Source organism: Melopsittacus undulatus, chromosome 5, assembly GCF_012275295.1.
Source record: "Melopsittacus undulatus isolate bMelUnd1 chromosome 5, bMelUnd1.mat.Z, whole genome shotgun sequence".
NCBI classification, from domain to species: domain Eukaryota; kingdom Metazoa; phylum Chordata; class Aves; order Psittaciformes; family Psittaculidae; genus Melopsittacus; species Melopsittacus undulatus.
In genome coordinates, this window is record NC_047531.1 from 52526168 (window position 1) to 52544222 (window position 18055).

The 18055-nt window shown below is 40.9% G+C and overlaps 1 protein-coding gene across 1 annotated transcript in view; it reads left to right on the top strand.

The window, feature by feature from the left end:
• The window catches only part of TMEM178B (transmembrane protein 178B), a 216280-nt gene that overhangs the window by 47637 nt on the left and 150588 nt on the right, over nt 1-18055 (top strand). Inside the window, exon 2 of the mRNA XM_031051485.2 lies at nt 13168-13281. Coding sequence (XP_030907345.1) covers nt 13168-13281 — 114 coding nt within the window. The remainder of the gene's footprint in view (nt 1-13167; nt 13282-18055) is intronic.

Here is an 18055-nt window from a genome sequence, read left to right on the forward strand (position 1 = left end):
CCATTATACGTACTATCTTTATAATTTAATGGTCTCTACTTGCTAGTAAACAGTCCCAAGGTTTATTTCAAGGTGGTTTTAGTAGCTATTGTCTATCAGGCTGCATGATCTGAGTAGATATTCTCTTGGTAGGGTTTATGAGGCTAGAAACATTATGAAATTGCAGGGGAAACTCTGCTCATTTAGGGATGATCTTGTCTGTTAGCTTTACATTGCATGTACATTTAATAACTGTAGGGTACCTTTGCTTGGGAAATGCTTTTTTGTGTATGAAGTGATATCTTGAAAATTCCTTTCTTCCAGCCACACCACCCTAACACTTAATTGAAATAACTAGAAAGGTAATAGCATAAAAAGCGCTAGTGAATCTCAAGGAATCCAGAAGATAAGGATATACTTATTAAGAAAAGAATCTTTCCACCAAAGAGAGAATGTCTGAAGTCTACTGTTTGCATAGTTTTAAGTCTCAGTAAGGTCCTTAGTAGATGGCGATAGTGTATCTTATGAGCAAAGGAGGTTACAAGCCCAGTGTACAGTAGATCAAGAGAACAGTTTATGGGCATAGCAAGGTGCACCCTTTCAGGTCTGTCTATGCTATAGACTTCTCATGGGGATAAATCCCAGCCTTGCTGAAAAGCTGATGCTGGATTCCTTCCTCACTTATTTCTTTGATAAACTAGTTGTCTGCTGGTAGGTTTTTTATTTGGGGGGTGGGACAGGAACTTGCTGTTCTTTAAAATCCTGTGTTTTCTCGCTACCTTTTGTTTAAAATGTGCAAAACAGGATCCATGCTGTACTTCCTAAAATTTAAGGCAAGCCAATTCACCTCTTGCATATAACCATGTGTGTTAGAAAACTGCATCTTAACTTAAGCATACAGGCCAAACACTTTTAGGCTATGCGCCTAAAAATAGCCTTAAGATAGGTGAAATTATAACTAGTCTTCTAAAAATTGGTCATCTCAGTTTGATTCCTGTGAATGCCTGATATATGACCTCTGCCAAGAACTTTATCTTTCTTTTTCATCACCACAATTTATGTTCAAGTGAAATCTATGAACTACTCCCTCCCCCAAACCTGCCTCAGTTGTGGGATAAAATCAAAATAATGTGATGTAGATATGTTGCATAACTGAAGTCTTTTAATTTAAATGATGCTCTTCAGAAACTGCTGTAGGTGCTGGATGAGACTGAGCCTGCAATTGGAATATTCAGGAAGATTACCCTGTGTTAGGTCTCATCTTAAGTTCCCTAATGTGGGATGTAAAGCATCTGAATGCTTCTCTGTTGTGTGTGATTTGTTGTTTAAAAATGGAGTTGAAGGGCTACAAGAACTTAAAATGCCAAAAGGAAGTTAACTGGTCTCTCCAGCTCAGCAATTTGTAGAGCCAGCTGTAAACTAACAATATGGAGACACAGAAAGGCTTATGTTCCTATCTTTTTTAATAAGTAAAAAGGAGTAAATGGTATAGCAAGGCATGTCTACATTATAATGAAGCATATAAAATAGCTTTCCATGGTAGACAAGTGTCCTTAGATTTCACTGCATGTGATCACAGAACCTCAGCAGAGTTGATGATATCTGTGGACCCACCCTTACTTTCTGGAGTCTGGCATCTGGAGTCTGGCACCCTGCTTCCCAGACATCTTTTTGAAAGAGGTTTCAAATCTGTCTCAATAAATACCAATCTTCATGGGAGTATCTTACTATGAGAATCAGAAGATGTTGATTAATATAAAAGAAACCTGCCCATGGCATAGCCTTTGCTGTGCTTTTTCTTTGACTTGACAGCAGGGCTGAGATAATGCTTTGTTCCATCAGCTATTGGGTCATCAGTGAGTTTTTACTGGTAATTGCTGTCTCAGTGACATTTTATTGATCATTTAATTTCTGCCTCCAAACAAGTAGGAGCAAATATTTTTCAGCCCTTTTAACCTCCTTAACTTTTCATTTATGCTCTGCTTCCCTCTCCCCTGTGGCCAGCCCAATGCAAATAGGTGGACAAGAAGATTAATAGAAGCAAGGGGATGCTTTCCCCTTCTCAAGTGCCCTGTGGCTTGGAGTCTGTTATTAATAGCTGCAGTAAAAAAGTGTTTTGTAACCATCCTCTTGCTCCAGCTTCCTTGCCAGCCCCCTTTCCTTGGTCCCTGGAGAGAAAGTGTGAGCTCATCACTTTCCAATGCAAATTCAGCTTTTGGTATCATACTTGGATTCCTTTCTTATCATGGGTGGAATATTTATCTTCTGCCAGCTGGTTGCTTTAAGCAAGCTGCTATGTTCTGGAATATCCAGAGAGCATGTGGGGAGCAGGCCTGGCAAAAGCTGTTTCAGGTACTTGGGTTTTTCTCTGCTCTGAAAATGTTGCTGTCTGCTCAGTGCGAGCAGGTCTGCCCCTCTATCTGTACTCACCAGGCGGTTGAAAAGGAAATGTAGATATTTCCCTCTAGAAATAGAAGTTGAAATTGAGATGTAGGTGTTTTAGTCTGAAATATTTGGAGCTCCCCGTGTGGAACCTGGTCTCCATAGAGCCCACAGCAGAAAAAGATGTTGTGTGCATCTGGAGATCCATAAGCTTCATGGATTACTTCTATTCACGTGCACTTTGTATGTGATTGTTTCCATATCTCTAGAGATCTAATGGATCACTACTAAAAGTAAGCTGGTGGGTTTTCATCCCAGACAACCTGGAAAGAATGCAATTGGCATGCTCTCCTCTATAATCCCATTTCTGTATGGATAGTACAGCATGATGGAGCCTTTCAGCCATTCCCCCCACTGTGTTTTCAGTAGGTTTTTGCAAGACGTTACCAGCTGAGCTTTTTCTAACAAGTTTTATGAAGCTAGAGGCTTTGAGAGAACCTTATTTGGATATTGAGCAAGATGAAGTGTAAAAGAAAAATGGGAGGAAAAAAGAGCAGGAATGTTCTGCTTGTCACCCTGAAAAAAGCATTGCTCACTTTCCTAATGAAAATCTTTAAACTGAACATTCTGTTAATGTATTTGCTGGGTATGTGCCATTTCGGGGATGAAGTAATATTTATCTTATGAATGTCTCATCCTTTCAGTGGTTGCCAGCTTGGCGAATAGAAACAAGCTTTTCCTTTAGGTAAAGTAGAGGGTGGTTGTATCTTAATGTGTTCTGCTGAAGTTCTGTGTTTGTTATTTTTCCTGGTGGTTAGTAAAGACATCGATATGTAAAAAGGAAGTTTAGGTGATATTGTAGAGTCCTGGGTATTGAAATATCCTTATGCCTCTGGTAGCCTTTCTGTATTTTACCCAGCAGGGAAGATGTAGGTGTCTAGTGTGTTTGTAAGTACACTTCTAGTAAGTACAGCTAGCAAACTTATTTATTTTGATGCAGAAAATTGTCTTGGAAGTGAAGAGCTTGTAAGGGATCTTTAAAGGTGTCAAAATAAGTTATAGGTAAATACAGTTTTGTGGCTGTATAAAACCTTTCAGTTGATCTGAGATGCTGGTTTATTTTTATTCCTCATTGTGCCAGTTTCCCCTCCCTTACCCTCCCCCCCCATTTTTTCAAGTTGCCTTTGAACCCTAAACAGAGTCTACTGGCCAAACAGAGCTTGAGTTGCATCAGTGATGACTGCAACTCTACAGAACTCGACTGCAAACCTGTGCTTCTTGTTGTGGTACTGTTCATGTCATGGTGGCTGTTCAATATACTTCTCCAGTCTTGGAGATCAACCATCTAGGTAGGTAAAGTATCCTTCCAGGTGGCTTTCCTAGAGCTATGATGACTTGCTGACTTTCCTTTGTCCTTACTAGAATGATTCTAACTGCAGAGACAGAGCGCAGGTTAGGTCTAACTTTGTAAATAATGTGCAATAAAGATTGATTTGTAAAAAACAGTTGTCACTTAGGACCTAACGTGCACTTTGTGTGTCTTCAGGCTGGCTCTGCTCTTGCACCATTAGCTCAACTTCCAATTTAGCTTGATTTGTGAAGAAGCTAGTTAGCACGATCTTGTGGCACATAGTGTTATGAACTGAAGCATGGTAACTAGAGACGGTCAGGAGGCCATTTCCAAAAAGAGTGCACTCTCCATACTTGCAAAATGTTACCATAGACATATCTGTTGCCTTTCCCAATATATGACCTTTGGGTCTGCCTGTGAGTGGGGAAGGGGACTGTATCTCATCGTCCTTTTACATGAATCTATAAATGGTGAGTAGAACCTGACAGTACACATCTACCGTCTTGCTAGCTAGGGACTAGCAACTTTGTCTTAAACCCGAAAGGCACAAACCCAACCCATCAACTGAAGTGAAGCCCAATTTCCTTGCAGCCCACAGGAAGCAACAACCAGTACTAGAAGTTGTTTCACCTTATCTAGGACAAGCAGCAGCAAGTCCTACTGGCAGACCAAGCTGAGCCTCAATTCAGGATGATGCCAGAACAAGCCAGAAACAAATATGATCTCCTGTTCTAAAAATCTATCTTGAGCTCCATTAATTAGAACATTGGCTTCTATTTATGCATATAAGTTAATGAATATTCATCAGACATGTTGATTAAGGTGATAATATTTACATATTCTTCCTAGATTTTTAGACCTTTACCCTTAGGTATTCTAGCATACAAGATATTCATGTGGCACCAAGGGAGATTCTGATTAGGTACCAGGGGAAAAAAAAATCATAATGAAGATGGTCAGATGTTGCAGCAGATTCTCAGAGATTATGTGAATCTCTACTCTTACTGATATTTAAAACTTGACTGGACAGGGCCCTGAGCAGTGTGAACTATCTTAGAATTTGATTTTAATTTTGAAGTTGTTTCTCCTTTGAGCAGAGAATTGGGCTGGTTGGCCAGTTCTGGAAAACCCTTCTAACATAAAAAAAATGCTGCAATTAATGCATAAGAGTAATGTTCCCACATTTTTGTCATTAATATGTTTATAGGTGGACTCAAATATGTAACCAGTACTCTCATGGTTAGTATTACTCCAGAGGTAATGAAATAATTCTGTTAAGTGTGTTGCAGTACTTTATAATGAAGTCTCTGCTTTAATTAAGAGTGTAGTTACTCATCATGAGTTCATTAACTAGTCAGCATATCTGATTGCAATTCTGTCATAGCAGCTGGTAAAGGAAGGGCTTGATTTCTCCCCCTATCATCCTCCAGGGTTTAGTTTGGGCAGTTAATGCATGCTGAAACTGCAGCAACAACCTTGCATATATTAAGGCAACTTCAGATGAATTCTGGTAATTTGTATGAAATGATTTAAGAGACTGAGGGCAACACATAAAACTGAGGGTGATAGTTCTTAAGTTGTACCAGCCTGAATGGCCAAGGCTGGCTTGGAGGCTGCATAATATGCTAGCACAATTTAACAATTAACTTTTCCAAGGGAGATGACTTTTAAGATATTAACAGATATATATATCTGTTTATATATATATATATATACCATGTGCAACTGGTTGATCCTAGCCCTAATTATGGTTTAGCCCTTAGAAACCCTATTGAAATGCTAAGAAAAAAAACCTATAGATTTTCTGCTGTTAATATTTTCTGAAGATAATGTGAAACAATTTGAGGTTAAATGACCAATCTACATCTTCTTGCTGCATGGTATGGATATAGTTACCCAATAAAGAAACAGTAACTGAACCATGGGATTAAAGCAGTCTTTCAAACAGAAATCAGTTTCCTGTAATGAACAGCATATACATGTAGTGAGTGCAGTTTGCAAGCCAGAGGCGAGGATTCCTCTTACTAGGAAATGTTTGTGTAGTAATTCTCAAACAGATTTGTAAAAATTAAAGCTATCACAAAAGGTGAATTTTGCGGAATAAATTACTTGCTAAAAACAGTTAATCCAGAGGTATCTACGACACAGAAGAAGGAAAAGCTGCCCGGAGGTAGCAAAGGCTCAGAATATCCATGTTAGTCTTTTCAGGGAAGCTCATATCAAAAGCTTTGGCAGGCTACATAATAAAACAAATAGTAGCTGTACAGCTGGATCCATTGTAGAGATCAACATACATACAGCAAAAGAATGAGTGCTATTTAGTTTCAGATCTCTGCATATTAGGTGAACCAAGGTGACTGTCAGTGCTCGATTTTGCAAAGTCTGGAATGTCAGTGCCATTGTTCATCCAGAGCAAGTGAGCTGTTGGTTCCATATGTTTGTCTGAGATTCCTTTTTTTTACAGGTTTTACACAAGGACTGCTGTGAAGAGTTTTAGAGTGAGAAATTCTGTGTGTCGCTGTGAGCCTTTTAGCTACCAGAGATAACTTGTTCATAGGCATTGGGCTAATCTGTACCCAAACCTTAAGGATGGCTCCATGATTTGCAGCCCTGAAAGCTTTGGGGAAATAATGCAAAATCCTGTAGCCTTCATTGGCAGGAGGGGAATATAGTCATAGTATCATAGAATGGTTAGAGTTGGAAATGATCTTAAAAATCATCTAGTTCAAACTGCTTGCCATAGGCAGGCATGCCTCACTCTGGGTCATGTTCCCCAGAGCTCAGATAATCGATGCAGGCAACTGTTCCATGTGCCATCTTGGGACTGATCTGACAATGACATTACTGACAGTTACCAAACTGCTCTCACAGTTTGCCAGTTTAATGAAAAATCATCTGAAGGACTACTTTTTGTTGCCAGCTCTCAGATCAGTTGGTCTTTATTATGCAGAAGACTAAAGTATATGATCCCAGTGACAGTGTAAATTCCTGAAACTTGACAAGCACCTTTGCAAAAGTCAAGCTGATCTCATAGGTCTCTCTGGGAACTTCTGTGATCTACATTTTAGGACTGATGTGACTGATAAACTAGTGGAATTTAAAATTTTCATTCTATTTCTTAAATTAACCATGGGCAAAGACTGTTTCTTGGAGGAATTTAAAAGCTTGAAATATTATATTTCGTGGAGGGGGAGGAGCTTGGTGAAGAAAGACACTGACCCCAAAGTTCAGAAAGAAGTTGTCTGTTTACCCACCAAACAAATAAAATATGGATACCAGCAGCACTATGACCTTCCTTGTAACTGATCTCAACCCTGTTCAGCCTGGAGTGGAGGATGGTTCAGTTATCCCTTGCAGTACCAACAATGTGGGGACTCTACTGGGGTAGTGTTTACTGCCTTAGTAGTGCAGTGGGAGATAAGTGTCACTGGGTGCTCAGCTAACATTCAGGGTATTGGGAGAGTTTTGAAAATTGAACTGAAAACATTGCACAATATTTTCAGGTGATATTCCTGCTATAGCACAGGTTATGGATTTTTCTTCTTGTGGAGTGAAGAGGAAATATGTAAAAATGTTATAGAGCAATGCTCAATGGATATGGTAGGAGAACTGAGCAGCTAAGTGCATCAGTAAGAGGAATGGTGTGTTTGGTGCTGTGAATACTTAGCTGCTCTGGATAACGCTCTCTAGTTTCTTTATCTCAATTTAATGTGGCATCTGAACTTTGCTAGAACAGGGGGTTGCCATCTGCAGAGCTACAGCTGCTGAATACCCTCTGAGCATCTGTACTTACGTGAAGATAAGGCATAGCTTTGCACAGTTCTAGCTGCATCTTCCTGCTGATCCTTTTCCTAGCACTCTGTTTAAGATTATCAGCAAACATTTCCTGTTGATCAGAGAAACATGGAATATACTACATCTGTCAGTGGAGCAGCTTTGTGGCTCTTTCGTGTTTGTTGTGGCTAGCTGTAACACTTGCTATGGCAGCTGCATAAGTGAAAACCCCATTCACTGGTTTGCTCTAGAAATCTGTTCCCAGTTATATGACTGAAGTGCAGAGCTCAGCTGCAGTTGGATTTCATCTTTCTAAGTTAGTGCTGAAAGCTGCAGATGCTCCATAAATTAAAGTTACCCTATGGAGGATATGGAAGGGAAAGGACTATATAGGCTTTTTTATTCTTGCTCTTCCCTCCCACCCCAAAGGCTAGAGTGAGCATAGCTATTAATTAATCTGTAGGTAAGGATTTCTTACAGTTTTTCTGAGGGTTTTCCAGGAGAGAAGTAGATCTGCTCCTTGCTGCAGCTGCAGCCTCTGCTCTCCTAAGGGGCCTCCAGGAGCTGGATGTTTGGGGGGTCTTGAACCCATTTGTCTGCTGTGTGGAACAAGTAGGGAAACATCACGAACATGACATATCACTGCTATAATTTTCCCCTTTTCCCAAGCTTTATTGGCAGGTCCAGGCAAATGACAAGCCTTTTCCTAAGTTTCTAAAAGGTAATTCTCACCTCTAGCTAGATATGTGCTGATGCAGTTGCATTAACTCAGCAGGGTCTCTCCTCTAGACCTGTGAGAGCAAGTTTAATAAATGGCTTATGTTTAAATCCCAAACAATCACAAATGTTGTCAGTCTGGGCCATGCAAAGCTTGAGGTTCCCAGTAAGATCCTTGCCTGCCTCTCCTGTCTGCAGTGGCCATGCGGATGAAGATGGCCACATGGTTTTTCTAGTGATGCTGCTGTTCCAGTATCTGAAGTAATTGATGTGCTGGAAGCTAATAAGAGACAGCTCTGAAACACTCTGAACTACATTCTTGTGAATGTATTAAACTCAGTGTTCACAGGAGAGTTTAATAGCCTAAACCCAAAAGGGCCCATTAGCTCATGTGGGCTGACCTCTAGTTTGTTATAGACCATTATGTTTCACCTGTTTATCCCTTTATTGAGCCCAGTAACTTGGATTAGACTTAAGTATTTTGAGCCCTGTAACAAAAAAAAATTAGACTTAGCCATTCTAGCAGTCAGCCTATGCTTAATGCTTCACACAAGTGTGAAAATCCACATCTCTGTCTGATGTAGTGGTCTGTTTCCCTGTGTAAGACAAGTAGTAGAGATAATTCCTACATGTAAGTGAATTCTTTGTGCTCTACTCAGCACTGAATACACACAGCAGCCAGCGCTGGTATTTCAGACAAGTAGGAGATAAAGGAGAATGTATCTCGCCATGTACACTGAAGCCCACTTTAATTTCTGGTACCTACAAACTCTTGATTGAAGTAACAATGTTTATTGGTTAATAGCATGTTAATTAGAGGTGGGAACAGCATTGAAATATGTTGTGTGGCTAGAAAGAAGATAATAATGGAATTTACCACTAAAAATTTACCTGTAATTTAGCTTTCATTGAGCCATTGCTAGTGGTATTCTTAATTCTGTTAAGAATAGAATCCTTAAACATAGAATCATTGAGGTTGGAAAAGACCTCCAAGATTGAGTACAGCCACAAACCTAGCCAACTGCTAAGTCCACTGTGTCACTAAGCACCATACCTATATGTCTTTTAAATACTTCCAGGGATGGTGACTCCTACTTCCCTCGGCAGTCTGTTCCAATGCCTCACCACCCTTTCAGTGTAGAAATTTTTCCTAATATTCCATCTAAACCTCCTTTGGTTTGGCTTGAGGCCATTACCTCTTGCCCTATCACTTGTTACTTGGGAGAAGAGACTGACAGTCACCTCACTACAACCTCCCATAGTGAGCTCTAGGTAGTCCTAGAGAGTGATAAGGTCTCCCCTCAGTCTCCTTTGCTTCATACTAACACCCCCACCTCCCTCAGCAGCTCCTCGTGGGAATTATTCTCCATACCCCTCATCTGCTTCTTTGGACTTGTTTGAGCACCTCAATATCCTTCTTGTAGTGAGGGGCCCAGAACTGAACACAGTATTTGAGGTGGTCTTGCCAATGCTGAGTACAGGGAGATGATCACTTCCCTGGTTCTGCTGGTCACACTATTTCTGATACAGGCCAGGATGCTGTTGGCTTTCTTGGCCACTTGTGCACCATATAGAACAACCAGGTAATGGGCCCTAGTCAGCATGGGTTTATGCAAGGCAGGTCCTGCTTGCCTAACCATTGCAGCACTCTGGCTGTGCAAATCATCCCAGCATGTTTTTGTGAGAGCAACTGTGTTGTAGTTTCCTCCTGTGCAATGACTTCCAGCTCCTCCTGTTTGATGCCCGTGCTGGTGCGTTGGTGCAGGTGCCCTTCAGTTGGGCTATTGATCCTGACATCTTTCTGGAGGGAAAGCCATAATTCCTACATGACCATTGTCAGGTGCTTCTGTGGTTTCTAATGTATTGATAACCATTTTGTCTTTGCTGCTGCCTAGACCTCCATCCCCTACCATCACTGAGACAGCAGACCAAAGTACCTCACTAACACACTGTCCCTCAGACATTGGTGTACTGCCCCATACCAGTTGATTTTTAGGCTAGGGTTACTTAACTTCTGTGACACTTCTATGCTGGATGAACCATGGCCATTGTTACTGTTTGCTTTCACTTGCAGAGTCCGTAGCAGGGACCTCCCTTTTATGTGATGGCTCTTAGGCAGGTGAGGCAGTCACAGAGGAGACATCCCTGTTTTGCTGGGCAGGAACTTGTTAGCATTGCTTCCATCTCTTAAGTCACTATGTTTGCCAGATGGAGAAATGGTTGGGAATCCTCCATATCATGAGTCCTGTCTGCCTGCTGGGCCTGTGTTAAGGAGGAAGGGTGGAATTCCAATAAGTCAGTCTCTCTCTTCCTCCCTGATACTCCTTCACCTACTCACTCCCTCCCAGACCTCTGGCACTAAGCAGAGGAGCTCCTCTACCTAAGTGCATGTCACATAGGTGTGCTCTCTGCTGCTGTTCTGTACTGGCTGAAGAGCAGGGCACAGCTTAATGCCTGGGTGATACAATGGTCTCACCAGAGCTCTGCCTGGGAAGCTGCATGGTGTGTACAGAGTTTAGCAAGGCTATGGCTTTATGCTGGGTGGATACTGGTTGAACTGGCAGGGCTTCAGTGCCCTTACAGTATATATACCCTTCTGCCCAAACTGCCCTTGCTGGTGAGTCATGCCCTGGTTGCCTACTCTGGTCAGTAGTACTTACTGAGTGCTTCTTTCATATGTGCACTTAAATCTTATCAAAGCTATGGGGATGTAACTGTAAGACCAAAATTATATATATATGATGAAGAGAGAATCTGAATTCAGACCACAACCTCTCTTTCTGCTCTAGGTTTTGGTGATATAAGGTAGTGCAATGCATTACTACTAAGGGTATTTGCAGTAAGAATATAAAGCTTGATGGACCTTGCTAGAAATTATCCTCTTTGGTTTCAGAGGAGGTGCTTTCTGCTGATTACTTTAAGAGATGCTAGCAAATGGAACTGGATTTTTTTTCTTGCTTCCTTCTGTGCTTTTATTTTGAATCTTGGCTCTGTGTCCTTGTCTACTATTCTATATAAATCTCTTGTCTGGGCAGGTATCTGATAACTTAAAGATTATTTTCTGACAAATAAGCATTTTCCATTTTCTTGCCAATGCTTCCTATCCATGAAAGCAGCTCAACAAAAAGGGATATGAAAACCTTTAAGAAGGCAAGGTTATGATCTGAGGCTTTTTTTTAAAGCTCTTTGCACACTAGCTGTCTTTTTTTAAATACTATTCTTGGTTTGAAACTTTAATTCTGGGCGTACATTTGGTGCCCAGATGGTGCAGACTCACACAGAAGCCCATCACGCTGTCAGGGCAGGCGGATACATATGTAAATATTTTGCCTTTTTCCCCTATAATATTTGGCTTTGTCTAATCTAATTGCTGTCAAAGGCAGAATGTGAAGAATACTTAAGAGGAGCAAACAACGAGGACCTCAAATGTTTGTATTGCACTAACTTTGGAAGATGCTAGTAGACTGCCATGTAACTAATAATTTTGTTTCCTGGGTTTTCTTCTTTTTCTTGCTGTGAATTCATGGTGTATGATCTAAGTTCATGCTAAGTAATGCTTTACAGACTGAGGTATAAATCTGTATTTCTAGTGGCATAAAAACATATCTAACCCCTTGGAGCTGTTGATATAAGGCTAATGGCTCTGCCATTTCAGTTCAGGCTGACAGTAAATGTTCTTTACCTGCCTTTTGGTGTATAGCACTCTTTCTTATTCATATAATTCATTGCTTCATTTAATTATTCTATTGAGTGCCTGTCAATGTATTTTTAATACATAAAAGCTTTTCCAGCATAGCTGCTTCTCTGACCAGTGGTAGCTAGTAGCAAAGAGTGTGGTCAACCACATTAAGGATACTTATTTAGTTATCAGAGGCCTGATCCAAAAATACCATAATATTAATGGAAAAACCACTTTCATTAGCTTTGAATGTGAGTTCTTAGTGAGAAGGTCTAATAAAACCAGTTAATTGAGGATGCTGGGAAAAAAGATGTAGGAAACATTGCTGAGTTTCATCAATGCAAGAAGGGTTGCGTTATCACATGTTTCTGATCACATGTGAAATTTGGCTGGGCTGTAATTCATGGAAAGCATCAGGCTATGCCAGACCCATCCTCTAAAGACACTAACTACACAGAGAGATGCCAGGAGATCAGGGCCTGGAGCTGTGGTTATTGTAGAAGAAGGAAAGTGACTGTGAAAAGATAATGTAATAATGTGACCAGAAGACAAACAGAAGCAGCAAGTGGTGCTTTTTTCCATGGAATGTGGATGAAATCCTGCCTACTGTGTGTGTGTGTGTGTGTGTGTAAATTGTCCATTTTAGCTCTTCATGATGTCATCTGAGGCTCATTATTCAGGGAAGCCAATAAATTCTGGTTTTGAGCCTGCAATGGAATTAACTGTGTACTTTCAAGAGACCATAGTCTGTCACATATACTTCTCTTGTCTTGCTGTTTGGCTGTGGGTGGAGGGGGATCAGGAAAAATACTATTTATATGTATAGTTTTTTCTGTGCTGTTTTGGGTTACTGAAGGAAAGATCAAAGATGTTTGCTTTATGCATCTCCTGGAGCATGGGCACTGAGACACATTACTGCACAATAAGCTAAGATATGTATTTACACTTTCTGCACAGTAAATGCTGGTATGGCAGCTGCTAGCTTATGGTTCAAAGAAAAGAAAAGGAGGGAGTAATTTGCTACATATATATATATATATATATATATGATGGTGAAAGCAGACACTCTGGCAGCTACTGCAGGGCCTTTGGTGTACCATACGTTTGGATGTGAGCTTACCATATAGGTAGCCTGTGCTTGTTATGGGCCAAAGATAGTGTTGGATGTCACAGTGGACTGATTGTAGGGATTGCTTTGTGCTTAGCCTTTGCTGTTTGTCTACTGTTCTGACGTCATGTTGCATTAATTTAAAAGTGCTTTCTCTTCTGTGTTTTGCCCTTACAGGAGCAATTGAGCGGTGCACATACATCAAGTACCACTACTCCTCAGCAACCATTCCCAAGAACCTTACCTACAACATCACCAAGACAATCCGCCAGGATGAGTGGCATGCCTTGCGTAAGTGGTGCTGGCTTTTCTTCTCCATTCTCTTCATGTACGGACTAACGGAGGCACTCACTGATAAATGAGAACAGAGGCTTTGACTGACAACCCACTCAGGGCCCTCTTCTCACATACAGTTTGTCTTTGTAGCAGACTGATCGATTTGTTCTTAGGACCTACATCTTTGTTTCTGCTGCTGGCTAGAAATTCTGCTGAGGCATGAGAAAGTTGTGGTGGGGAAGAGGCATTTGCATGCAGCAATTTGATATTGAGTTAAATAAAAAAAATAATAAAATCAATGCCCTATTTTTTAATTCAGTAGAATACTTTGTATGTGAGTGTATTCTCATGCAGCTCATGCTGCTGGTGAGTTTCCAGCTTCCAGGAGAATTTATTGCTGGCTTTTATTGTAGAGTATGTTCTGCTGCCAGCAGCTCCTGGGTGTTGCATTACTCTCACTTGAAGACCTAGAAAGAGAAACGCTGCATTCTTTAAGGCACAGGGAAACAGCTTAGCCCTCAGTGATAATTGTAGGCAGTGGTCACCAACTTGCAACATTTGCTGAAGCAACAAGATCTGACAAGGCTGGAATTGCCTTGGGATGCATTGACTGGCCTTAATACTGGCTTTTCTCCTTTTTATCTTGGAATGATGGAGCTGACTTGATAGTTTTTGATTTTATCTTTTTTCATTGTTTGACATTTTCAAGATGGAACTTTTCTCCAAATTCATTGCTTATGACAGCAATAGATGGGGAAATACGACTTCACTTCCCAGCAATCTCTTCCTTTTAACTATCTCCAGTTAAACAGAGATGAAGGGAAGGATGATTGTGGTATTGCCAGCTCTTGCCTGTTACAAGCACATAAAAGTTGTTCTGATTAGACAAAATGAGAGTCTAAATGAGATGGGAGGGAAGAGAGAAGGGAAGGAAAGCTGAGTCTGACAACTTTGAGCATGAGTAACTTCTCTTTATGGAAGATGCTAGTGTAATAATATGATTGAGTCACTATTAGGCATTTACCCTGTGACATTTTGGCCCCAGCCTTGTGCACAGAAACTTGATCCATAGTTCCGGCTTTTGAAAAAATCCAGCAGCATCGCTGATGCTTTTTAGAGATGGTATATGTTATTTGAGTAGAAATCCAAGAAAATCTGAACAGTTCTATATTTATTCACATATTCAGTTCCATATGGTTTATGCTGTTCTTGTAGTTTCACTTTCAGTAGACTACACATTTGTGTTCACAAAACATGGTGAAAGTGATTATGGCAGGGGTTTGTGCTGTAGAATATGGTACAGTGGTTTGGAGGGGTGAGAAGCATTTCCAGGTGATGGCATAAGCACTTTAACTGCACGTATTTTAACTGCATGTACATTGTACTTTAAGAAAGCTGATCATAACAAGGAAACTATGGGGCTCTTGTACCCAAACCTTCAGGAAGCCCTTATCTGGTATATTATGGCAAAGAAGGTAAAAGGCTACATTTGCTTTGAAAATGGTAGTTACCACCAAGGCTATGAGGGGATGTGCTATGTTCAGTTTGGCTTCTTCAAGGAACCAACAATGCTGCTCCCTAAAGCCACTGTGAGGGGTAAGGCACTCAAAGCCCAGAGATTATTTAGTCTACTGGCTTGTTTGCTTCTTGGGGCAAAGCAGACACCTTTTGGGCTGATGCTGGTTTATACCATCAGAAAGACTTTAGAAAATAATTCCTGTTTGCCATTTTTGGTTAGTTTTTTGTTGTTGTAGTCTCTAACCTCTCTCTCTCCAATAGGCTATAGACAATCCAGGCTCTAAGTTTCAATTCTGCAGCTTTCAAGAAACCACTTTCTAGTGAGAAAGGGTATCCACAGCATTGTAGATGCATTGAAGATAGGAATTTCTAAGTATGCAAGCTGTCTACATCTTGTTGTCTTTCTGGGAGAGCTAGGATTAGAATTTTTTTTGAGGCAGCCAAGTAGTGCAGAAAAGGGATTAAGATGCAGATAAGTGGAGGGGGATCGGCTTCATACTTTTAGAGCCAGTCTAGCATGATGTTGTTTATTCTTGTCTCTAGCTTCTTTTATTTAAACATTATGCTTCCTTGTTCATTTTTACCTTTGAACATACTTGTATTTGCTCTAGGACTTCTTTGTATACCTATTCCTTGAACAATTTAAATAAGAAAAGCTTTTTTTTTACTACAGGATTTTGGGTTAGCCTGCTGTGGGCTCAGACCTGCCTAGAGACTGGCAGGGTTAATGCTTTTGGGTCACTGCAGTCTTCCTCATTGTTATCTTGGCAAGAAAAGGGTAAAAAGGGGCTTTATCATGGCCACATTTTCTCCAAGGCAGGTGGTGAAAGTATTGTGGCTTTAAGGTGAAAAATGAGATGAAAAATTCTTCGTTCTCTCCAAAAGCTTTTATTTTGCTGACTCACAGAGCCTATTGTGTGTGATAGATAGCTGGGTCTTTAAGTTTTTTATTTTAATTTCCTCTGTACATATCACGAGCCTGAATTTGTATTTTGGATCAAATGTGGCCACAAAAGAAGGGATTTCTATTCGTCTGCTTTTCTCCAATTTTTCATTGCCACCTAGGCCTGTCTTCCACAGTAGCCATGTTTTGTGTCCAGGAACATGGAGAGTGGAGAGTGCAGCATCTGGGCAGAAAGTGGCTGGAATTGCTATGGAAACTGATCTCTTCCTGCACAGCTTAGAAACTGTGTCACCAGACTGCTTTAGAGAGAACCAGTTCACAAATAGGTAGCTGATGTTTCCCGTGAAATGTTTACAATTTCTTGGGGTGTTGTTTGCGAAGTGCTCCTTGTTTGGCATCCTGAGATCTCCTTTGCCTGTCTCCTACTCCCCCCTTTTCTACTGCAGGATCACAGGGAATGGGCTCTGAATTTAGCACATCGGCATGGGGAACTGCATTGTCAGAAGAGGAACCATAACGCCTTGCATTAATGGGAATGATAACATGTATGTGCTGTTGAGAACTGCAGTAATCCTGTATTTGTGGTGGTCTGAAAGCTATCTACATGAAAAATGAATTGTAAAGCTGAAAGTAATAACCTGACACATTCTGAGAGGAATAAGTATTGGAGGAAATGAAGGATTTCTACAGGATGTTAGAGAGTGGTAATATTTTAATTTATATAGCATATATGCTGAAAGCTGAATGTGTTTTATCAGCCTTAATGGTCCAAACTTTTCAGGGAATTAAGGCTTCCTCATTTAGGTCTACAAAGCGCTCAGGTACCTTCTTAAAAACTAATAAAACTACTGTTAGGAGGGGAGCTTGGAAAACCTCATTTTGGAGCCACTGAAGGTAGTGGCAACAATTAGCCACTCTGGAAAAGACTATATGTCTATACTTTCTACAAGCTTCTCAAACCTCATTCCATGGAACACGATGAGGTTTTTCACAGAAGCTTAGATGATAGCTTGACAATGCATTAGTAACACCAGTAGGCTCAAGGGCTTGACCCTGTTGGCTTTTATAAGCAACAATAAATATTTCATTGTTGTATCTGTATTAAGTGCTGACCCAAGAGAATTTTTGCCTTTTTTTCACCCTTTTTTTTTTCTGGGTACTACTGAAAGTGGTGTTTGAAACAAATAGGCAGCATCCCACTTTTCTTGCTCCTTTCTTCCACTCTTTCCCCCATACTCCCTTGTGTGTTTTTCCATTCCTATCATACTCTAAAAGGAAGTGCTGTTTCATTTTTAATCAACTGCCTTGACCCTTAGATGGAGGTTCACCCTGAAGTATGACACTGTCCTGCTGGTCAGAGCCATTTGGCTGACAATATGATGTCATTCCTTAATGCCCTGGTTGTTAAAGCAGATGGGGCAGCCAGCCTGGAGGTTAGTCAGGCAGCAGGTGCTCACATGCCTGGAGGAGGTCTAGTGGTGCTGGATTGCCATTGTATTCATTGTTCCCACAGCTAATGACCAGGTGGTAGTGACAGACTTTCTCATCCCCACCCCTCCCCCCTGCTGTAAGTTTTCCTGCATATCCTGTGTTTCAAGCTAAGGCATAAAAATGATTGGGTGCTTTTTGAGTTTTTTTGTTTGTTTGTTTTTTTCTTCATTTTTTTTGTTTGTTTTTTGGCATCAAAATTAAGATCTATTTTGAAATCTGTAAGGGATTTTATTGCCTTCTGCTAGGATTCATCTTAGGATATGCTAATATGGCTGTGACCTTAATACCTACACTAGTGAATAGCTTTCCCAGCTGTGCACTACTTTATATTTCCTATACTATCTTTGCTTCTTAGGGACAGAAGAGCAGGGAAGGAGTAAGGGAGGAGGTCAGTAGACCTCACAGTCCTGATCTGACAGGGGTGCTGAGTGGAAAACAGGCAAAATTAGGGAAGGGAAGAAATGAAGACTTGGTAATGCGTGAAACTTTTTACTTATGAGTTGGGTAAGACAATGGAGTACTGAACATTGAGATTGGGATAAGGGCTGGAGTGAAACAGTTTGGGAGGTAAGGTGCAGAAATGGGGAAGCTCTCTCTTTGTGTGTGTTGGAGTGGGGTGGGGAATGAACAGGGAAGGGTCTCCTCCAAAGCCTTTTTCAAAGTGCACAAGTCAGGAGTCTTACTATACATCTACTGCTAACACACCTGTGGAACACTGGCAGAGGGGAGGTCTCACTCTGCTCCATCAGCCAGCAGGTTCTTCCCCCAGCTTGTGTAATGGGGCTCAGAGGTGAATCAGAAGTCTTGTTCTGCTGATGAGCCACTTGCCACTTTTCTGAATCAGTAAGAGACCACACACTAGAATTCCTGCTTTTG